This window comes from Sphaeramia orbicularis, chromosome 22 (genome assembly GCF_902148855.1).
Source record: "Sphaeramia orbicularis chromosome 22, fSphaOr1.1, whole genome shotgun sequence".
Classification (NCBI taxonomy): Eukaryota; Metazoa; Chordata; class Actinopteri; order Kurtiformes; family Apogonidae; genus Sphaeramia; species Sphaeramia orbicularis.
Genome location: NC_043978.1, coordinates 15,384,124 through 15,408,439, shown reverse-complemented (window position 1 = coordinate 15,408,439; position 24,316 = coordinate 15,384,124). Strand labels below are relative to the sequence as shown.

At 37.6% G+C, this 24,316-nt stretch overlaps 1 protein-coding gene across 2 annotated transcripts in view; it reads right to left on the bottom strand.

The window, feature by feature from the left end:
- Positions 1–24,316, bottom strand: part of dnaaf9 (dynein axonemal assembly factor 9) — a 49,714-nt gene that overhangs the window by 2,903 nt on the left and 22,495 nt on the right. Inside the window, exons 29-37 of one of the 2 annotated variants that reach the window (XM_030126011.1) lie at positions 20,945–20,982; positions 20,650–20,785; positions 18,673–18,759; positions 17,902–18,008; positions 17,523–17,597; positions 15,373–15,560; positions 11,484–11,549; positions 10,395–10,488; positions 6,831–10,138 (exon numbers count right to left, since the gene is read on the bottom strand). In XM_030126011.1, coding sequence (XP_029981871.1) covers positions 10,032–10,138; positions 10,395–10,488; positions 11,484–11,549; positions 15,373–15,560; positions 17,523–17,597; positions 17,902–18,008; positions 18,673–18,759; positions 20,650–20,785; positions 20,945–20,982 — 898 coding nt within the window. In that variant the 3' untranslated portion in view covers positions 6,831–10,031. Of the gene's footprint in view, positions 1–6,830; positions 10,139–10,394; positions 10,489–11,483; positions 11,550–15,372; positions 15,561–17,086; positions 17,598–17,901; positions 18,009–18,672; positions 18,760–20,649; positions 20,786–20,944; positions 20,983–24,316 lie in introns of those variants that run through there. The other variant, XR_003934444.1, reaches the window with a different exon arrangement.

The window sequence follows — 24,316 nt, the reverse complement described above, 5'->3', positions numbered from 1 at the left end:
GAAAGAGTGCTAATGGGTCAGTGTATCTTTTGGTAATTGGATTTTCTTTTCGGAAACAAAAGAAAAACTACAAAAGCACTTGGAGAGCACAGACACCCCCCCCCCACCCCCACCCCATCACCACCAAAATGTAATCATTTGTTCCTTGTGCCAGTATCAACACTTCCTGAAAATGTCATCCAAATCCGTCCATGACTTTTTGAGTTATCTTGCAGACAGACAGACAGACAGACAGACAGACAGACAGACAGACAGACAGACAGACTCCGGTGAAAACAGAACCTCTGCCGTTCCTTGGAGGAAACTAGTGGTTAATGATTGTCATTTTAAAATAGAATTAAAATAGAATATCAAGGCGTTTTTCTTTTTCAGTGTCAAAACAGATAAACCAAATTAAAAAAAAAAAACAATTGATTTTCATTTTCTCTTCCTAATAGCAAAAAAAAAACCAAAAACAAAGTTATGACCTGACAGAAATGGAAAAACGGACCAAAAACTGCTTTTTTTCTCCATTTTCTGAGACCGGATGTTGTCATTTTCAAGGAGAGAGCGCTAATGGGTCAGTGGATCATTTGGGATTTTCTGTTTGGAAAAAAAAGAAAAAGTAGAAAAGCACTTGGAGAGCACAGACCTCCGCCAAGGCAGATCAGTCACCTCCCAATCGCCACCAAAAGTTAATCATTTGTTCCTTGTGCCAGTATCAACATTTCCTGAAAATATCATCCAAATCCATCCATAAATTTTTTGAGTTATCTTGCTAACAGACAAACAAACCCCGATGAAAACATAACCTCTGCCGTTCCTTGGTGGAGGAAACTAGTGGTTAATTGATTTTCATTTTAAAACAGATGAATTAAAATGGAATTTCAAGGTGTTTTTCCTTTTCAGTGTCAAAACAGATAAACCAAATTTTTACATTTTTTATTTGATTTTCATTTTCTCTTCCTAATAATAAAAAAGAAAGTTACTGCCTGACAGAAATGGAAAAACAGACCAAAAACACCTATTTTTTTCCCCACTTTCTGAGACCGGATGTTGTCGTTTTTCAGGAAAGAGCACTAATGCCCAAGTCACAAAGATTTTTGCACAAATCTTCCAGTTCGTACAAAATCCGGAGTGCGTAGACATTTGTGGAGGGAGCATGTCTACGATATCCAGATTTCGTACAAACCCATCGTTCGTAAAAATCTTTGTGACTGAGGCATTAGGGCTCGTTTCTTGAAAATCACAACATGAAAAAATGAAAAAAACAAACCAAAAACCAAAGCAGTTTTTGGTCTGTTTTTCCATTTCTGTCAGGTAGTAAGTTTCTTTTTTGTTATTAGAAAGAGAAAACAAAAATCAATCTTTTTTTTATTTGGTTTATTGGTTTTGACACTGAAAAAGAAACATACCTTGTAATTCAAATTTAATTCTTCTATGTTAAATGAAAATCAATTAACCACTAGTTTTTCTTTTGTTTCTGAAAAGAAAATCCAATCTCCAAAAGACACACTGACCATATTTGTCTCACAGTGACAAATCCACCGGTATGCCGAGCGCACTGCATATGTGTCAGCTGACATCTGAGATCAAAACACTTATTCACAATCAAAGTGGGTTAAAAGCTGAATAAGAAATGAGGGAACTTCAATCAACCATAGAAATATTTAATGGATTATGTGGTGCAATAAATACAACAGATTATAAAAGCATCAGTCACAGGAAAAAAACACAAGTTACAGTAGTTTTGTGCAAATGCGTTTCGGTTTTTCCCACCCTCGGAACACACAAAATGTGGAAGTCAGTTTGGCACTTTTGAAGTGTTTTTTTTTTTTTTTCCTTTTCTCATCACAATACAGACCATAGAGAAGTTATTTTTTCCTTTTACTTTGGACAGCCTGCAGATAGGGGAGAAGAAATGAGCCCTTTTGCTGTTTTTTTTTTTTTTTTATCCCGGATCTAATTCTGCCATCAGAACATCAAACGCCTCCCGGCTCGAACCGTTACTGTTCCCTGACACAAATAAAATCCTGTTTAGCCGGTCCGCGTGCGTCTACGGACACATATTAACCACAATTTCACCCCCCTCGTCTTCTGTAACACTTTGATAAAGCGAATAAGTAATGTCAGGTGCAGAAAGCATCAGCGCACCTGAGCGGTTTCAACAGGACTGTGAGGTGATGAGGTTCCCTTTGAACCTCACTGGGACGAAGCACCCGAACCATTAGCATCAGCTGTCCCCTGAGGTCGGACACATATTAGGACAGTTAGAATAAACCCACTTCTAATCCGACAAAAATACCACAAAGGTAACGACTTCTCCAAGAAGTGCGCGTGTTTCCACATTATTGACCATTTTGAACAGTGGAGCCAATCCTCAAAACTAGAAAGAAAAAAAAAAATAACACTGCAAAAAATCTAAATCTTACCAAGTGTATTTTTCTCATTTCTAGTCTGAATATCTCATCACACGTAAAAAAAAGACATAATCACCTAAAGAGGAACATTTCAGTGAGATATAAAAACTGATTTTTAGACAACACATCTGGAAAATCTGATTTCAAGAAATCTTACCAAGATAATTTTTACTTGTTCCACTGGCAGATTTTAGTTTTTTTTTTTTTTTTGCTTAATTCAAAACTTTTTTTGGGGCTGAATTCAAGATGTTTTTGGTTTTTTTTTTTTTTTTTGCTTAATTCAAGATTTTTTTGCCTGAATTCAAGATTTTTTTTTTTTGCTTGATTCAAGATTTTTTTTTTTTTTGGCTTAATTCAAGACTTTTTTTTTTTGCTTAATTTAAGATTTTTTTTGCTTAAGTGAAGATTTTTTTGTGGTTAATTCAAGATTTTTTGCTGAATTCAAGATTTTTTTTTTTGGCTTCAAGATTTTTTTTGCCTAATTCAATTTTTTTTGGCTTAATTGAAGACTTTTTTTTGCCTAATTCAAGGTTTTTTTTTTAAAACTTAATTCTAGATTTGATTAGATTTTTTGCTTATTCCAGATTTTTTGCTTAATTCCAGATTTTTTTTTTTGCTTAATTCAAGCAAAAACTCTGCTAATGGAAGAAGTGAAAATGAAGATTTTCCAGATCTATTGTCTGAAAATCAGTTCTTATATCTCACTGAAAAGTTCCTCTTTAGGTGATTCTGTCTTATTTTAGGTGTGACGAGATATTTGGACTAGAAATGAGAAAAGTACACTTGGTCAGATTTAGATTTTTTGCGGTGAACAAACAGAAAACGCTCACACTGCCGTATCACATGGCAGTGTCAGATCATCACATCTCCCCCCTTTCTAAACCCGATTAACACCAAACTTTGTTTTTGTCCTATAACGTCAGCTACAGAATGGCTAGCCTCCACATACAGGATGAAGACACCAGGGTGCTCCGTCTGCCAGAGCGCTGCGTAGACGTCACGCTGGGAGGCTTGTGGAAGGCTCTGTGGGCCCCCGGTGTGCAATAAGGAGGGGTTACCCGACTTTAGTCACAAACTTCAGTCCTATTTTTATCATCTGTTCTCTGATACAAAACGGCGAGGTTTTGAATCCCGACTTGGGCAGAACATCGAAGGACCAACGCTGAGGATTTACCGCCATCTAACTGGTTTAAAACGAAACAAAACTGGGTGCTTCTATGAAACTGGTCCCTAAAAACAGGACAGAGGGGCTAAAAATTCAAAGCTTTGGAAAAAGTTAAAAGACCACTCCACTGAAAAATGAAAAGAAGGCTGGTCTTTTCTTTTTTGTGTTTTTTTTTTTTTTTTTGTATAAAGCATCCAACAGCAAAATGAAAGTAAATCAGCGTTATTCAAACCATTATTGATTTCTGAGCTCTTCCAAAGTTAAAACATTGATCTAACTTTGGAAACTTAAGGTGTGAAAACGCTGCAGTTTTTAAATTACTTTGACCAGTTGCCATTTTCTGCAAATAAAAGCTTTAAACCGCATTATTTTGGTTTGGAATTTGGGAGAAATGTTTCAACAATAAAAGCTCATACATGGGCTGTGTATTTCCTAGAATAGTGATATGATATTTATCACATAGAGGAAGTTGCAGTTCAATCACTTAGATAAACTTCAATACTGTAAACCAGATGATACTGAGTGATATTTACTGTGTAATTTTAGGACAACTGTGTTCCCTTATATTAGTCTCACTTTAAGGCCAAGTCATCACTAATGCAGATAATGACTATTTTCCTTCTGTATTTAAGACAAAAGTCTGTCCGCATGGTAATAATGTACTAACAGACATAGAAAAAGTCCCTAAAATACAGTCGTGGAAAAAATTATTAGAAATGAAAAGGTTCTTATTACATATAGCTTGTGACTTTTGAAGTATCTTGTGCAAAATATCAAATATTTGAGTAAATTTGAAAAAGTATATATTCATATTCCTGTCTTAATCTGTACCTGACAACTTTTGATCACGTGTAAATAATAATATAATCTAATATTATATAATGATATTATAATAATGTACTGCAATTCCCCAGTTTGAGATCAATAAAGTCTATATACAGACGCAGAAAACATTATTAGACCATCAAAAGTCATCAAAAACAACGGTTATGCAATCAAGTACCAACTCCTGTGTGTATCATGTGACTAAAACAGACAGAAAAGAAAACCTGGAATGTCTAAAAGCACTGTTTTTGTCAGTACAATGCCATAGATATTGATGTAAGAACTGAATGGATAGATATCAGCTCTGAAATTAAACTACTATGAGCTATTTTTGTTGGTATTATTATATTTGTCCAAACAAATGTACCTTTAGTTGTACCAGGCATTAAAATGAACAAGAAACTGAAGAAAACAAGGTTGGTCTAATAATTTTTTCCGTGACTGCACATCAAATATCATCTTATTTTCCTAAGACTAACCAGTACACACCTGCGAAAGAAAGCGTGAAAATATTGTTTCCCAAAAGTTTTAAGCTTCCACATGAATACTCAAAACTTTAAGTTTTCTAAAATGTGTTTGACACTATAATACCATAGCTGTGAAATACACAGGAGAATGTTTACTTTGCTAAATATCTGGAATAGTGTGACCAAGGCCTTAGTTCAGACATTTTTGCAGCATAATCTTGACTGTATTGATTACACTGGTCTACAAGCAAAATACTTCTAGAATGAAAGCAGTGAAATTTTACCACGCGAGTCACTTTTACAGAAAAATCAAGTCCTAAATGCTGGTTGGCTGAAGTCTAGGGTCAAAATGTGAAATTGGAGAATTATCAAGAGAATGGGTTTTACTCCAGAGAAATTTTAGTGTCAAATCTAATTCAAAACTCCGTCTGCACATGACAGTACATTCACTTTACAGGTTCTATCTAGTGGAAGATTTATAAATCTAGTATATAAATGTACATAAACCAATATTATATCTATCTATCTATCTATCTATCTATCTATCTATCTATCTATCTATCTATCTATCTATCTATATATATATGTGTGTGTGTGTGTGTGTGTGTGTGTGTGTGTGTAATAACTACAGGGGTTGGACAAAATAATGGAAACACCTTCACCTCAAGATGATAATGCCCCAATCCATACAGCTAGAATTGTTAAAGAATGGCATGAGGAACATTCTAATGAAGTTGAGCATCTCGTATGGCCGGCACAGTCCCCAGACCTCAACATTACTGAGCATTTATGGTCAGTTTTAGAGATTCAAGTAAGACGTCGATTTCCACCGCCATCGTCTCTAAAAGAGTTGGAGGGTATTCTAACTGAAGAATGGCTTAAAATTCCTTTGGAAACAATTCACAAGTTGTATGAATCAATACCTCGGAGAACTGAGGCTGTAATTGCCGCAAAAGGCGGACCTACACCATATTAAATTATATTTTGTTGATTTTTTAAGGTGTTTCCATTATTTTGTCCAACCCCTGTATATAATAACTATAATAATCATATACCTTAAAAACATCACCAAACCAGCACTTCGGTCCTTTTTTTCCCCAATTAATCTTATTAAAACATGTAACATTTAATCTCTGAGGCAGATAATTAAAAAAAAAAAAAATTGTAAAAAAAATTGCAGTTGTGGAAAAACTTATTAGACCATCAAAAGTCATCAAAAACAATGGTTATGTAATCCAGTACTAACTCCTGTGTGTATCATGTGACTAAAACAGACAGAAAAGAAAACATGGAATGTCTAGAAGCACTGTTTTTGTCAGTACAATGTTATAAGAACTTAAACGATTGTGGTTATTATCAAGAAAACATGTTAAATGGATAGATATCAGCTCTGAAATTAAACTACTATGAACTATTTTTGTTATGATTATATTTGTCCAAACAAATGTACCTTTAGTTGTACCAGGTGTTAAAATGAACAAGAAATTGAAGAAAACAAGATGTGGTCTAATACTTTTTTCCACGACTGTATTTTATTGTTTTTTTTTTTTTAAGTGGTCTTTTGACTTTTTTCCAAGGTTCGCATACGTGGACTACCCTCAGTGCTTACGATGCCCAGCCCGTATTCCAACCTTTCATTTTTTTTTTTAGTTTGCATTGAATACCTGAATAAATCCGAGCCCTCCAGCGGCCTCACCACATGTGACCACGCCTACTTTACCCTCTGGCATAGTAAAAAAAAAAAAAACACATTGCTTTAGAAGAAACAACTCCATGGATTCCTTTCACCAACACTGTTGAAGGACGGCTCCTCGCCTAACAACACCTCCTCGTCCTCCCTCTCGTCGTCGTCCGCGACACGGGGAGGGGACGAGGGTTCTGAATGCAGCTTTAATCTCTGCTTTTCTTAGCCGTAGCCAAGGCACTGCTGGATCAGAGAAACCTGACATCACACGACCAATCAGATTCTCTTTGAAAGTTTTTTTTTTTTTTTGAAACTTCACCAAAAGAAATTGCATCTTCTTTTGCATTTTTTTTTTTTGTTTTGTAGCTTGTGCGAAAGGAGATGTTTTGTTAGCATCTAGTGTTCAATTCACAGTCTTATAAAAATACTCTGCGTTGTTTTGAGGTAATTTAAATCTTTAGCAGACAAGTAAAATAGATGTGATTATTTTTCTCTTTGTTGTACCAGTTTGGTGAAAGGCAAATTTGTCAGGATATACTCTATGTGTAATCCTAGTCACATGACATCTCAACACATGCAAAAGAGTGTAGACGTACTTCTAGTAGTAGTAGTAGTAGTAATAGCTTTGTATATATTTATATATATATATGTATGTGTTTGTGTGTATATATGTGTTAGTGTTGATTTCAATAGCACAAATACCTTACATACCCCTCGACTCTTTAAGGACGACCTTTTTGGTCTTTTGGTGGGTTCGGTTTTTTCGTTGAGCTGCTCTTTAACATGAGCAGCAGGTTTCAAAGCCGTGGCACTTTCAGTCTCTCATACGTCAGCCTCACATTTTCACTGTCAATCAAAGGTAACTCTCTGCAGTATTACGTAACTGGAGAGTGAACGCTACTCCAAACAGACGGCTTTGAGAGAGCATCGCTGAAACACTAAATAGAGCTTCAATAAGAGTTATCGTTCCGTCAACAAAGGATTTCAGTTAAATATTATCCTGCTCCGCTACGGGAGAGGAAAAAAGAAAAAAAGCTGCCTAATCTGCTGGCATTGTGTTCTATCAGTCATCTGTGAGCGAAAGTATCACTTATTTTAAATGGCATCTCATTTTGCCGCAAACCCCTTCAGCGTTATTAAGACCCTTTCTAGTGCTATGCGAGCTACGAGCGCTCGAAGCCAGAATCTGGCAGACTACAAGCTGTGAGAGACGGAGAATTTAGCAGCTCGTTTGATTCTTCAGCTTTGTCCTTAAAGAGCGATATGAGGGCACGGCAAGTAGAACATATAAAAAAAAAAACACAAGGTACAATTGCACTTCTGTTATAGAGTAAAAGGAAAGGACTGGATGGAAGGTGCTCATGGGAAACAGAAACTACCTTTGGGGTCAGCTTCGCTCAGTCGTACCCCTCTTTTACTGGCAATCCGGGACCTGCCAGGGTAATACATGTTAGACCGTTCACATCATATGTAATCGTGCTAATCTAGTCTGGTTTTTTTTTTCCTCCGTAAAAGACAGTGGAACATTTAAAGATGGTATGGCTTCAAAGAGTTCTCTACGCAGTGGAGAGATGGGGCCAGCAGTATCAGGGCGAGTTCTGAATAGTTCACAGGTCACATTTGGGAAAGTAAATAAGTCGACGACTAACACTTGACTCTTTGTCCGTCTGCCAGCCGAAAAGAAAATTATTAATTCCTTCTATTTTATGGTCTGTTGACAGCGTTGACAGACAAACATGAAAAGTGTTACATAGCCAGCATTGGGAATGTAAACCCAAAATACACTGAGGTCACCAACGGCCTTAAAATATCTATTGGGAGAGGAATCAAATAATTGTCAAGAGGCGTTCACGTCTGCCTCTCTTATCTGAAAAACCTCAGCGACATTTTTGGTAGAATATATAAAATTCAATAAATATATCGTGCCATTTAAGAAGCACTTATTGCAGCAAAGCCTGTTGATTAGACCGTACGTTCCACTGCTGACCCCATGGTGAATAAAAGTCATCAAATATCTATTCACTGTTCCAAGGCTCCTACACATTTCCATCATATGAGTCATCCACTTTTGTCCTTAACATTCAGATGTTTATAGAGTTTGAGTCCAACATTTTCAAGTTCAAATTTGCAGTTGTTTTTTTTTATAAAAACAACATTACGTGGATTTTTCTTTAAATTGCAGAATTATGAGCTGTGTAGGAACCTTGGTAAGAGGAAGACATGCATAGAACATCAGTGTGACACACACCATCGCAGAGCAAACAGTAGCATAAATACTCATTTAGACAGAACACAAAGTCTGATTCTCTGCAACATCACACCACCGACACAGAGCCTCACCTTACATTTTCATCAAACGGCTCTGCTCATGTGAACCCCAACCTCACCGAACAGTAACCCACATCTGGAGCTTCCAGATTATTTCATTTCACCCTTACCCAACCAAACACAGTGACCCAAACAATTAAAAGGTAAATGTACCCAGAACAGTGAATGAACATTTAACTCAAACTGTGACTGGTGAACCACACTAGACTGCATGAGGCTGTGCTTTTTGTGTCAGCAGCTCTAGAACAAAACAGAATACAGTTCTGTAAAGACAAGAGTCTTGAGGACATGTAACCTCAGTGATTCAATGTGTCTGTGATGGCCTCAGCTGTTTGATAACTACGACACTTTGCTTCAGGGAGTGAAGTCTGCTTTATTGCACTTTCATTAGATTCACTTTAGGAGTCTTAAATAAAGCACTCGGACGGCTTATAGCTATGTGATTAATGGCATCATTCATCAGTTGTCAGCCAACAGGCTGTCCAATGTTTACGGCTCTATGGCCAAGCGCTCCCTCTGCTGCAGCGTGGCACGCAGACAAGCTAACAGGTGGGCCATGGATTGGATGACAACAGAGGAGGAGCAGTTCTTGAGAAACCCCATGAGGGAGCCCACCAGTATCACACGGCTATCCATGCCGGTCCAGAAATAGAGGCATTAATTTGCCAACTGTGATAAACAGAAACGCACAAGCTGCAAGAGTGTGCGGTTGGAAATTCCCTTCAATTGTGCAAGACTCATAACTCGCAGGCTTAGTGCCGTAATCACATCGGTTTAAAGATGGAATCTTGTGTTGCGTTATGTTTCATATTTGTCTTCGGTTGCGGGGATAAGTTCTCCTTAACTTTTCTATATTTACAAAAGTAAATGCATCAGTTTTCCTCTTGTGGTGGACTGGACTGCCTGTTAGGTGACTTTGGATGGGTGATGCTGTTTCAAAGCTCAGCTGCATTAAACTTTTCTGTTTCACCAAATGAGACAAAGTGACGTAGTTGTAATAATGAATGGACTTTTAGCAGCATCAGTTTCTGCATTTGCATGTGAGCACACATTAAACATTCGAATGGAATGTTGAGTGAATAACCCCGTGCCCTCCCTGTCCCTCCCACTGTGGTTCACTCAGAGTTAAAGACAGATGGAGATGCACATACAGGCAGATTGTATCACGGATCAAACAGGTCAGGCTGTCCCTGCAGCTCCAGCTGACGGTTAAAAAGCTCGATCTCTTTGTTGGCTTCGGCGATGTACTCATTAATGAACTCATCCATGTCTGCGGTAACAGTGATGTAAGAGAAACAGCAACAGGATGACTACATATGGCAGTCAAATGGAGACGTAAGCCCACACACATATATAACCCTGATTCAGATGGAAATGCTTGGTGCACTAGGAACATCTGTGGAGTATGTGTTAATCAAATTCTACAGGTTTAATATGACCATAAAGTCAGAGTCTGACTTTCATACTCAACAGTCCTCACACCTAAACTATGAACAGGACACAGTTATCGACCAGGAAAAGGATACTGGGATGGAAGATCCTTTTTTCTCCAAAGATGTCGACATACTGGTAGCCATTGTAGAAGTAGCCTGGTGGGAGCGGCGCCAAATGCCTGCTCATCTAAAAACAAACAAACAAACAAACACACAACAAACAAACACACAACGGCACAATTCAGTCCAGATTGTCTGTGTGACACAATACGAAATAAAGTCCTATTTCTCTCCCAGTTTTACGGACCACATCAACAACATGACTCAAAGCGTTGGTGCATCAAGACAATAAACAACCAGGAAGCACCATGAAGGATGGCATTCTTCTCTCTTTTACAGTGGAATTGATTGGACAATATGTGCCGACAGTGCCCTTCAGACAACAACCATGTACAGATTAGCGCTTAAGTTCCATTGCAAGTGATTCAAGAGAAGTTGAGGAATTTAACAATGTTCTCAAACTTTGAGAATTTTCTTGTGAAAATAAAATTCACATGCGGTTTAGGTGTCCGGCGGAAGTAATTTACAGACTGATTTTATTTTATGACTATGAACAAAACTTTAATCTCATCTAAAATATAAGATTAACATATAATATTCTGTGTGATCTGTCATGTTCACTTTGCAGTACTTGTCTTAAAGATATGAATTCTTCTTTTTACTTTTTGGTAGCATTCTAATTATTGACATTTCTCATGGATTTACATTTAGTCACATACAGACTGTATTCATCAGGTGAACAGAGGTTATTTACAGATATCTGAAATCAGAAGCATCGAATGAATCTGATCTGACAGTGATATGACCATGCAAAAAGAGGAAAATAAGACAATAAAAGGAAAATGTTCCTGAATGAGGCCCATTGTTTCTAAATGTGTGTAGAGAGCCTTATTTTACCCCACACATTTACATATCTGCGTATTTGCATAATTTAAAACCTACACTATTTACATACATGCTCCCTCCATTGTCATCATCTTTTTTGCATATTGCAATTGTTTGTCAAAGTAAATCTACATATTTCTGTCGATTATAATCACTAACACAGCTTCACATGCACAAACAGTATGTACATTATGCATGCACTCCATCAACAGCAAACAGAAAACTCTCCAAACTTACATGTATGGTCTTGATTTCTTGTGGCGAGAGGGTATTTTTTGTCCTCTTAATCTTCTTTGCCTGCTTCTACATGGAGTACATAGAATAGAATAGAATAGAACAGAACAAACTTTATTATCATTTCAAGATATCGCTATAAAGTGAAATAAAATTTGGTTTAATGTTCTGCAAGGTGCTCAAGTAAAATACACACATCAATTATAACACTGAAGAATAATAAAAAAAAGTATAAAACAGGAAAAAAAAAAAAAAGACAATGCACTGAAATTTCCGGACTATAAGACGCTACTTTTTTCACACACTTTGAACCCTGCACCTTAAACAATGATGCGGCTAATCCACCGTCAATCAAACGCACTCACACGCAGTTCTTTAGATCAGTCATTTTGTGCATCATGCACACACCCTCATCATGGAAAGCACACAAAGAAATGCATATGAGGCAGCTTCCAAGTTAAAGGCGATTGATCCGGCTGTCGAAGAAGGAAATAAAGCTGCTGCACGTAAGCTTGGCATCAACGAATCGATGGTGAGACACTGGAGACGGCAGCGTGCGGCTTATATTCAAGTGTGCTCAATGGTCTGGAAAGTACGGTAAGTATAAAAACAGTCAAGGAAACGGAAGTAAAAAATACATGTTAATAACAATTTGTTCAGTGGATTGATACACAACCTGCACATGTTGGACATTTAGACTTTTTAGGACCTCCATCTACAGCAGTTCTACCATGCTGTTATAATACAAGTACATCTAAACTCTGTTAATACTAGCTGATGCTCATCATATGTAGATATGTGTATATAGGTGTACGTAGGAGTATCTGCCCTGTCTAATCTGTGGCATGTTCAGCATGTGCACAACAGCTGTAAATAGTATTTATAACTTTTTGTGATTTGTTAGTTACATTTCTATGTTTTCTACTGTGTATCTGTTTGCTGTGCTAACCCAATGCTCTTTTTTGCTCTTGTATGCTTTGTTGTGCTCCACTCTTGCTGCTGTAAATTTGGAATTCCCCCTTGTGGGACTAATAAAGGAATATCTTATCTTCAATATGTGAACTTCTTCTAAGGAAATGATGTGGCTATTAAACAGAAGGGGCTGAATAATGGTGCATGTGAACAACACAGCATGCATGGACTGATGTATACCAACTCACCCAGGAGTAACATAGGACTTTAAAATATAGTCAAAATGCACTTTTTTTTTTTTTTTAGCAAGATGTGTCTTTTGTAAAATTATGTAGCCCCTTTAGAGTCATAGTTCGCTGTTTGGTTCTAAATCTTGAAGTTGAAGATGAAGAATGTCTTCAGGCAGTGGATAGTGATGTTTTATTAATAAAAGTTCAAAACAAAACATTAGCAAAACAACTCCTTGGGATTAAAATAAAGCAACTTCAGCTTAAAGATAAGCAAAAAAAAATTCAACTGAAGCTCCATGGCAAGTTATAACTTCTAATCTTTATGATCTCTCATCTACATGAACACCTACATACACTGCAAAAATCTAAATGATACCAAGTGTATTTTTGTCATTTCTAGTCCAAATATCTCATCACATTTAAAATAAAACATAATCACCTAAAGAGTAACTTTTCAGTGAGATATAAGAACTGATTGTTAGACAATAGATCTTGAAAATTTTATTTCAAGAAATTTTACCAAGATAATTTTCACTTGTTCCACTGGCAGATGTTTTGCTTGAATTAAGCCAAAAAAAAAAAAAATCTTGAATTAAGTAAAAAAAAAAAGCTTGTATTAAGCAAAAAAAAAAAAATCTTGAATTACGCAAAAAATACTAATCTTGAATTAATCAAGCCAAAAAAAATCTTGAATTAAATTTACAGAATTTTGAATTAAGCTCTGTTCACTTGTTCAGTTGGCAGATTTTTTGTTGCTTAATTCAAGGTTTTTCTGCTTAATTCAAGCAAAAAAAAATCTGCCAATGGAAAATGTGAAAATTATCTTGGTAAGATTTCTTGAAATAAGATTTTCCAGATCTATTGTCTAAAAATAAGTTCTTATATCTCACTGCAAAGTTACTCTTTAGGTGCTTATGTCTTATTTTAAGTGTGATGAGATATTTGGACTAAAACTGAGAAAAATACACTTGGTAAGATTTAGATTTTTGTAGTGTACCATCTGAACAGGTGAAGGGAGAGATGAGGAAAATAATAAACAAAGGCATAAATACACTCCTTCACAAACAATGACGTAATCTAATCTCAACTGATGTACATGAAACATATGGCCACACATAGGCGCAACAGATAATCACACATTCCACACATTCCACACATGACATCATCTAACAGAGGCTCCAGAACCCTCCCCATCCTGTCGTCCTCTGTGTTCTAACCACTCGTTAACTGAGGATGTAATCACACAAACCTGAACTGGATTAACTGGAATAAACCACAAACAAATCCCCACCTCCAAGCATAACTCATTACCATCTAAACTGATCAATAATTAAAATTTAGATGATAATATTGGGTGAACAGGGCACAGTGAAACGAGCGAAGGTACTGCTTTCATAATCATTTCTTTGCCCTGAACACATTAATAAAAGTTCAGACTCCCAACTTCAGCCAATAGAAGAGGTGCAGGATTTACACACAGATACTGAAGTTTAGCTCAGAGGAACATTCAGAACTAAAAAACTAATTTGTACAGAGTTATAGCAGGGAGCTTGCTCTTTATCCAAATAAAAATTCCAAACTTTTTCAAAACTGTTATTTTTTTTCCCCGGTTTCATTTGTCTGACAAACTGGAGTTACAACGTTCAATTTGGCAATTCCCAACTCAGCCTTCTCTTCTCTCTTACAGGGTTTCTGCAGGTATCAGCAAATCTAATTTAATGCTTTTTAATGCCACTTTAAACACATTTAATGCCCATGTCCAACTGCAGACACAGTTTTAAATATAGTTTTATGTCGCTTTACCGTCGACAGGCTTTAACCAGGTTCTGAATAGTTCCTCCTCCAGTCACTTCTGCTGAAACTTGTATTTTCCCATTTTTCCGACATTTGCCAATGTTCCCTCCGCTCTTTTACCCCAGCATGAGCACGCTCACAGCATGGTGCATTCCAAGCATCTGGTGTTGTGACTTCATGTATCGGCCATAAACAATAGACAATTAAAGGGTTCCACCTGTCAATCATCACACTATGCTTCCTATTAAAATTATTAAATGTTTATATAATCAAAATAAATTGTGAATATCTATTTTTTTTCCATCAAGTGTATTTAATTTTTTAATGCCTCTGGACATGGAATTTAATGCTTTTTAATGCCATTTAAGGCCTTAATTTTCACAAAATCTATTTATTGACTTTTAATGGTTTTTAATGAAACCCTGTCTTACTTTCTCTCCCGCACTTGATCTAAAAATATTTGTATATTTTCAATAAATCATTGAAAAACTATTTCCTTTGTTTCGTCTCAGTTTAGACACACAAGGTCACAAGGCAGGGGGAGGATAAATACTTTTCCAGGATAACTTAACTGTTCCCTGGACATTTGACCTTTTTTCTCATTTTCCATGTTTTCCATGACTGGAAAATTGGTCAATCATTTTCCAGGTTTTCCAGGATGTGTGGGAACCCTGCTTTATTAAGCCTTTCACACAAAATTCCAGACTTTTCAAGGTCTCAAAAACAGTACTCGAGACTTTCAAGCCCTGTGTAAGCACCCTGTCTAGGTTTTTCCAGGTGATATCGTTTTTCAAGAAAAGCCATGACATGAATTAGGGAAAAGTTCTGACAGCCCCTGAAAGTTTCAGTCCACTCCGACGGCACTTAAAGTGGAAGTGTTTTTCTGGTGTTTATCCACACATGCTGTTTTCCCTGTTTACTGCCCTAAAATACAATGGTGCTATTAAAATTCCTACCTGCTTCGCACACAGTCGGAGCCAGTCCTTCAGTCCGTCTTCAGTGAGGCCGACGCCATCAAAGATCAGGAAACAGGAAGCGTTGGTCTCTCCAGCGTGCGGGGTCAGAAGTTCGCTGCTGTGGTTCGGGACAATGCTCAGATTCCCGCTCACTGTGTTGAAGGTCACCTCCATCATTTGGTCCGAGTCTGGAGGTTCCAGAGATGAAAGCGCTCACATCCATGTCTCGCATGCACTTCACACCTCATGTAACCCCCGCTACGGCAGCTTCACATGGTATCAGCATGCTGTTGGTGGGGTGTTAATGTTTCTACCTCCGTACGACCCTTGTGCTCCCAAAATGGCTCACAGAAACTCACGTGTGTTGCACAAAACAATATAAAACAAGTCTTAACCGAATGTAAAATGTGAATGTTAAACAGCTAAATACAAAAATAAATTCAACGTAACTAAATATAAAGTGGTGTAAATAAATGAAATTAATCTAAAGACAGTGGCTGAGATACACACTCGACACTAAGAGAATGGGAGTTTTGATCTCGATCATACAGTCTCCACACTCGTTCCACTACCGCACCTTTCCGATTCTCTACAACGCGGGTGTCGAACTCATTTTAGTTCAGGTTCCACATGTAGCTTAATTTGATCTCAAATGGGCCGAATGAGTAAAATAATAACAGAATAACCTTTAATTAAAGTCAACTCCGAACTTTTTTCTATGTTTTAGAATGAAAAAAGAAAGAAATTACATTAAGGAAAATGTTTATGTCTATGAACTATCCTTTAAAAAATGTGATTAAAATGAACCTGAAATTTTTAAAGAAAAATAAGTGCCATTTTAACAATATTATACCTCAAATTCTCATTCAGCATAGAGATCATAGTGGTTCTACAAAGGTGGAAAACATTTAGTAACGGGGAGAATATTGTTAAAAATGAACTTCCTTCCCTTAAGATATTTTATGTTGTTCATATTTATTCAGGTTATTCACATTTTTTGTGAAATGATAGTTTGTAAATGTAAACACTTCATGTAATTACCTCCGCCAAGGAGGTTATGTTTTTGCCAGGGTTTGTTTGTTTGTCTGCTTGTTTGTTTGTTTGTCTGTCCGTTAGTGTGCAACATAACTCAAAAAGTTATGGACAGATTTGGATGAAATTTTCAGGGTTTGTTGGAAATGGGATAAGGAAGAAATGATTAAATTTTGGTGGTGATCGGGGGGGGGGGCGGCACTGATCAGCCTTGGCGGAGGTCTGCGCTCTCCAAGTGCTTCTAGTTTTACATTTTTTTCCCATTCTTTGTTTATTCGGAGAAGCAAATCATACAAAACTTCCCTTTTGGGTACAATTCAATGTCCACACCTCAAATGGTGAACAAGAGAGTGAGTTGCAAATCCAAGTTTTTTAGTAGAATATAAAACAAATACAGTAAGTGGACAGGAGGAGAGGGCTTGCACCACTTTTACATCGTAATGGTACATTTTTACACTAAAACAGAGACAAATTTGGAGTTTTCATTATTTATAGGTTATTGTGATAGTATTTTACTGGCCTGACCCACTTGAGATTGAATTGGTCTGTATGTGGCCCCTGAAATAAAAGGATTTGAAAATCCTCGACTAATTGTTAATGTCTTAAAGTGTAATTTTTGCATTTCACAAATTCGTCCAAAGGGCCAGATTGGACCCTTTGGTGGGCCGGTTTTGTTTGACACCCCTGCTCTCCAATTTTCTGCACACGCTCTGAACATCCCCTTACAGTCACCTGCACTCTCTCCTCATGCAACAACTCCACCAGGGTCTCCAAAAGAAAAAGACTGAGAAAACTATGTGAAGGAAACCGAACCAGTGGACTATGGGCTGAAGTCTAAACACAACAACACCAGAGCAACAACCAAGCAAGACTCCTACCGTTAGAAGACTCTTGCCTGCTTTGAGGGAAACCTTTTCTCTAATATTTCCCAAAAAACTGGGAAATGCAAATGTAGGTCATATATTTACCAGGAAAGAAATCACATTTGTTTAGTATATCTTACATTACCCTGCAAAAGATCTCTGAAAATAAAAAAAATGTTAGCCAAAAGACTAGAGCATTTTATTTCACAAGAGGAAAAATATATAATAAAAAACGCAAATAAATGTATTTCTCACCTGAAAATCGAACCTTTCCCGAGATGTTGTACACATTTCCTTGGAAGGGGCTTTGCCTCAGTGATGACTTAAATGCTAAAGAAACATTAAGATATTTTTAGCAGCGATTACCCCACAAACAGAAGGATTTAACAATAATAACGTTAAAAGTACTTTTCTTGAAAAAAATGTACTTGCTGCAAATATCATGACTGCATTTTTGGGCAATGAAGATAATTTCACTGTGAGTGCTGACAAATACTCTGAGACCTCAGTTGTCTCCATATTTGGAGGGAAAAGGCCGCTTATGTAATGATCGCCAAACACTGCCAGCTCATATCTGGAGCTTCTGTCACGTGTAAAAGTCAAAAAAGTGGGGGAGGCTTTCTTTCCATCTCACCTTTACAGCGGGTGACAAATAGAGGCCTCTCTAGGGGCCGGGTGAATGCCACGCGTTGCTGAGTGAGGACCACAGACCCAGAACCAGTGAAGAAGCGCCCTTTGCACCTGAAACACACAACACATACACGTTACACAAATGGTGACAAAGTTAAGTCTGGAACATGTCAAATGTTTGTGCTTCATTTTGTCTCTGGATGGAAATTTGTTTACTTAAGCAGCGGCACACAGTAAATGCCAGTATGTGCGCTGGGCTGGTGAAACTGTGGAAGAGAAATCTGCAAATGTAAAAGGAGGGGCATCCCCTCCACAGAAATACACACAGACACACAAAATAAAGCTTAAAGATAAGTAAATCAAAAGGGCCAGACTGTGGCCAGATATCCAGTGTATGATCTGTGGGGAGGATTTAGCAGAGGTTCATATTAGGCTGACCACTGAGGCATGAAGGCTGAATGGACCAGGTCCAAAGGGAAGAAGACCCCCTGTGTGTACATGGCAACTGCATGGCCAACAGCTTGTTACTGGGCTGCCAGGAGGCAGCTGGTGATAGAACACAAGATGCCCTGAGGGGCTTTACAGCAATCAGCAGCCGATACCCCCACCACTGCAGCCGAGTGGCAATTAAACTGCAGGGAGGGAAGCGAGGCAAGACTGAGGAGACGGTGGAGTTCGAATCACCGCCAATCTGCTGCTTGAAGGTTGAGTGTGGACACAGGACAACACACAGGGGTCACATTCAGCAGGGTGGAACACAGGATGAGGGTCTTACCATCCAGGGTAGAGGACATAACGTGCTCTCAGCATCTGCGGCTCATTGAAGCAACTCTCAGACAATATCAGATTCACATCTTCATTCCTAATGAACCAAAACAAATAAAGAGTGATTTAAAGAACAAAACTGTCACAGGGAAGGTAGATCTGAGGTCGTTTACAAACAGAAACTACAAGAGCTGCTAGAGGTATAACACCAAAAAATGACACTTCAAAATGTTCTCGATTACAAATGTGAAGTGTATGAAGTGTGGCATGAAAATAATGGATGTCAAACACCAGCAGTGAATAACAGGTTTCACTTCATACAAGTCACTAGATTTATTTGTACACTCCTACTCCAACTAAGAGTGTAGGTTTTTCTTTCAGTACTGATAAGAACACAACCACCCACACAGAATCAAATCAGAAAACAGAAGAAGAAATACTTAATCCCAGGTTGGGAAATTATTTTTTCATATAATAACACATGCATAAATTTACTGTATCTTCTTGCGGGCAATTGTAAATACTGTGTGAAAAAGATTTTTTCAAAACAAAGTTTGAAAAAAACAATTTGTTACTAGGATCTCACCTTAAACCCAGAATATGAGCTGTTTCATCATCAACCTGCTCTTCATCAATGCTTTACAGTGCACACAGTAGAAAAATACTAATTCCAGTTCTATAATACTACATGCATAGTACTATAACAGGCTTTACTGTCTGACAGATAAGCTCATATGAAGTAGTTCATCCGACTGGAACAGACCTATTCCTCTGTGCATATGCAACGTCCATGTGAGCACCTGTTTCAAACATGATCCCAACTATGACAACATTATGCTCTTAATACACGACTCATAACTAGCGTATTCTATTCCCAAATAGGTCTTATTCCTGATGTGGAATTTTCAGATCAAGACATGCAGATATTATTGGGATATGGAGATATTATTAATATTAATAATATAATATTGTAAATATTGTGTCTATTTTATTCTATTCTACTTTTAGTTCTATTCTCATTTTACTTTTGCTAAATTTTATATTCTGATTTCTTATTTTGCTTTTTGTTTTTTTAAATTTTATACTTGCTCTATTCTTATTTTCTCGTGTATTGTTTTTTTTTCCCCCATATTGTTTGAACCGACGGGTGTAGAACTCCTAATGCCATTGTACACACAATGACAAAGGATATTCTATGCTATTCTATTCTGGTTTTAGGAACCATCTCTAGACATGTATTTACAGTATATTTTGAGGTCAAAGTTTCTTTATATAGCACATTTAAAAACAGACGTTACTCACCCAAAGTGCTGTACATATCTATCTCTCTATCTATCTATCTATCTATCTATCTATCTATCTATCTATCTATCTATCTATCTATCTATCTATCTATCTATCTATCTAGCTATCTAGCTATCTATCTATAAACATGTAAGTTTCTGCTGTGGTTTGCAACACACTCCCTCTTATTGTCTACAGCGAGCTTATACTGGAGGACAGATACAGGGCCAAAAAAAAGCCCACATTTTTGAATAGGAGGAAAAAAAAAAAAGACACCTACTTTACCTACATCATGAAAGACTTGGACTTAAACAGGTTTTAGACATGTGGAAATATTACAATGGCATTTTTTTTTTTCCTTTTTTAAGGTGGCTGAAAAATTGAGAGATGGAGGCAGTGCACGTTCCACTGAGAGAAAGATCCTGCTTTTAATCGGGATATGCGTGTCATGTCATATTCAGACTGAGGGTAAGAATTGGAATATTATGCGCATGTAAATGTACCAAGTGTCACATTTATTATCTTGGTAAAAGAATGCGTTTGGAGAAGTTGTCATGACTGTGCCAACCCGGCAGTGCTCTGACCCTACAGATTTAGACGCGGACTCAAAAAAAAATCGCAGTCTTGACGGAGTATTTTAGGAAACGATAAAAGCAGTTAAATGACTGTTTGTGGCATTGATCATGATTCTGTGGGCGCCTACCTTGTGACAGCTCCTCTCTCTGCCAGTATGAAGGCTGCGGTGGGGTTGGCAGAGCGTACCAACTGCTGAACATGCTGCATGAGAGGGTGCTTCTGCTCTGCTGTCAGCCCGGTGAACACCACTGTACTCACAATACCTGACATATGAGGAGGCACAAAAAGAGAAAATGAATTCTGGGAGAAACTCTATCGCTTGCCTGAAAATACAAAGTCAATTCCATGTAGCCGGTGCTGAAATACCATATTTTATTTCAGTTTTATTTCAGGGTGGTACGGCGTGACAGACAGGGGCTTACCTTGGCTGCACTGCTCCAACAGCTTGGGAAAGGCAAACCTACAGAAAAAAGTAGACGGAGCAGACGGAGCATTTTGGATTAGAAATACAGTGAACCTGGGTACAAGATGAGGATGACTTGACTACAAATGATTTTATCAGCGGTAATATCTTCATTCTTTCATCAGTGACTTAGCAACCTTGTGAAAATCACAGTTTAGGATTGATTGGATCCAATTAAATGTATTAGAGTGGCTCACATACAGTAGAATACACTTTTTGTATTGTTATTTGGACAGAAAATGAGCAATATCGACATTACTAATAACTAATTATGACTTAGAGGTGCCTGCAAAAGTTGTGCAGCGGACAAGGGGCTAATTTTTTGTTATGGCCATTGGCTGGAAATCGAGTTATCTCCCTTGACTCATTTTTCATAAAATGACATCATGACTGTAACTGGCAACTGACCAATGAAAAAGCTTCCTGTAACTTAATTTAATGTAAATTACAGAAAGCATAATTTATCCTGAGTTTGTAAAATCGATCAGTGTTATGCCTTCTTCTCTGAGCCAAGACTTCAGTTATCAAAGCTGAAGTCCCCCCACCACCACTACCACCACTACCAACCCCCCCTTTTAGCTTCTCCAGACCCTCCTCTGCAGCTTTTAGGAAGCCTGCATACTGGGGATCTAGCTATTTGAAAGGCATTTATCTTTCTGTCCTGATGTAATGAACTGTCTACATCCATCACAAAGAATGGATCATGACTGACTGATGAGCTTCAATGAGGAGGGGGGTGTTGGCCGCTCATGTGGATCTGGGAGATTAGAGGGCTATGCGGTGGGGGTGACAGGCAGGTCAGACCTAAGCTGGGCTAACCACACCCAATTAGCGCCATACTGGGGGTCTACGGACCTCTACACAATCCATGGCAACAGATACTGACAGGGGGTTTGTTGAAGATGTCTCAAATGGAAAAGTCAATACTAACCACATAGCTGACTAAACCTCTTATTACACATTTTTCCACTGCTGACCTGAGTACGACTGAAGCATCGTCACTACATGATCCAACAATGTGGGAGTCTCCCTTCTGTAATTTATACTATACATATATTTAGAAGTGTGACAAAATATTGATATGGCGAACTGTCGCAATATTTAATCTTTCAATGGATTATTGAAGCGCTCTCACCACATAACATTTTTGTAAAATTATTATTATTATTATTAAAATATAGCTGCTATAAACTTCTTTTATTGTTCCTCCTCTCCTTAGTGAGTCGAGTCACTGCTTTACATGTCATCCAGGGGTCACTCCTCGCGTGAGTGGCTGAAAATTTGACTGAAGTCATAGAAGAAAAAAGAAACGACGGCACTAATATGATGGACTGCAGGGGTGAAGTTAAAGAGAAAGTGTGGACTCACTTTGGCTTTTATAGTGTGGAGGGGACAAAGCTGGATAAGGACACTGCAGTATGTACGAACTGTCTCATGAAAATACGATACACAGGCGGCATGACAAACATGCACAGCCACCGATTTTATTTTTGTTACGTTTCTATTTAACATATTTGATCTACTTGAGAGACAAGAGATGTGGTGTTTCCAAATGAGTTTAAAATAGTGTCACTGTCTGTCATACACCTAAAAAAAAATCCTGTTTACAGTTCTGTTGAACTAAAACAGTGTCAATGTTTTTACACTATTGCTATTTGTACTCTGCTTAAATTATGCTAGAAAATATGAACTATGAATTTTTTTTGTTTGTTTTTGTTTCACCCTCATAAATACATGGATATATTGTAGGTTATTAAGAGCAATATATCGATAATCACAGTATCACCATATCGAGATATTATTGTGATTGTGAGCCATGTATCACGCATCGTATCGTATCACATTGTATTGTGAGGTACCCTGAGATTCCCAGCCCTTCATATATTTATAAATCCATGGCAACAGATACTGACAGGGGGTAACTTCTGGTGTTTTTTCCACAACATTTCTTGGGAAACTGATAAAATAAAATGGCAGCATTGCTTTTACAAGGATGTAACTTCACAAGTATACACTCTGTGTTTGGCTGTGCAGTGGAAAACAGCCCATTAATCGAAGTGCTATGTTACATTGCACAGAACCGTCTAGTCAATCTATGATAGTGAGAAGCTCCGTAAGCTACATCTAAAGCCTGTAACAAAAGGAGAGTGAGATTAAATGCAGGACTGATCCTCTCTGTGAAAAGAGACCCTGCCTTGAGTTTTAATAACTAAAAGTGTCGTGTAACCTCTTCCTGGAAACCTCAAGGGGGTTTGCCAGTTTATCAGCATCCTGCCCTGTCTGTCATCATCAGGTCTGCTCATATGTCATGTTGAAAACAGAAATAAATAAATTCTCCAAGGTTACAGTTCTAGTTTCTGCTATATTTAATCTGTTCAACTTAAAGGAGTATCATTTGGCTTTTCTTAAATGGAATTCTTCATTTTCAAACATTTCCCTGTGGTCTACATGAACTGTAAATGTTCTGCTTGGATCTGAATTATTCATTAATTCAACTCCACAGGTTCATCTTCAACCCTATTTCTGAGTAATGACACCAGAAAGGTGGTTTTGAGAGCTGGCCCTTTAAATGCACATGACCCCACCCCCTCCAGGTTGTTGACCCTGCTTTCTGTCCCGTTATTTGTGTTTGTTAATACAACCAGCAACTGAACATTTAAGGTAATCGGCTCGAAATTTGGACATATTTTCAGTATGGACGACAACCGCTGCTGCTGCTGCCAAACAATTATGTCGTACTCGGAGAAATGTTCGCCAGAAGTCTTGACCTTATATGTGCAAATGTCGTGACGTAACCAGTTATAAAACATAACAAATTAAGAAGGAATTGAAACAGGTTGTAGAAATCCACTCGACGTTTGCCAAAATGAATATAAAGACAGCTTTGCAGCACCTGGAGGGTTCAAATTCAAACTGTATGAACTATTAGCATCCAAATACACAAATAAATAAATCAAAGACTAATAAAAGTGGGTTTAAATAAATATGACCCCTTTAAATAAAAAGCCAGTGACCTGGTGTTATAATGATTAAAAGTACTATATATGACACCATCACCTCCTCTATCCAAGCTCCTGTCTCATCTTTACTGTAAGATAAAATGCTGTATAATTAAAAAAATGTTAAAAATGCAAAAAAGGTTTATCTCACTGTCTGTATCAACAGATTCACCAGAATTTTCATAGACTATCTATCCTGAACATTGACTGTATTTCCCACAGGTACCACTAGTGGTAGATTGGATGATGTGACATAACATGATCAAATTGTTTATTTTCTGTCACAAATTACACCTTTGGAGCAAAACACAGAAGAGTAAGGCTGGTTCATG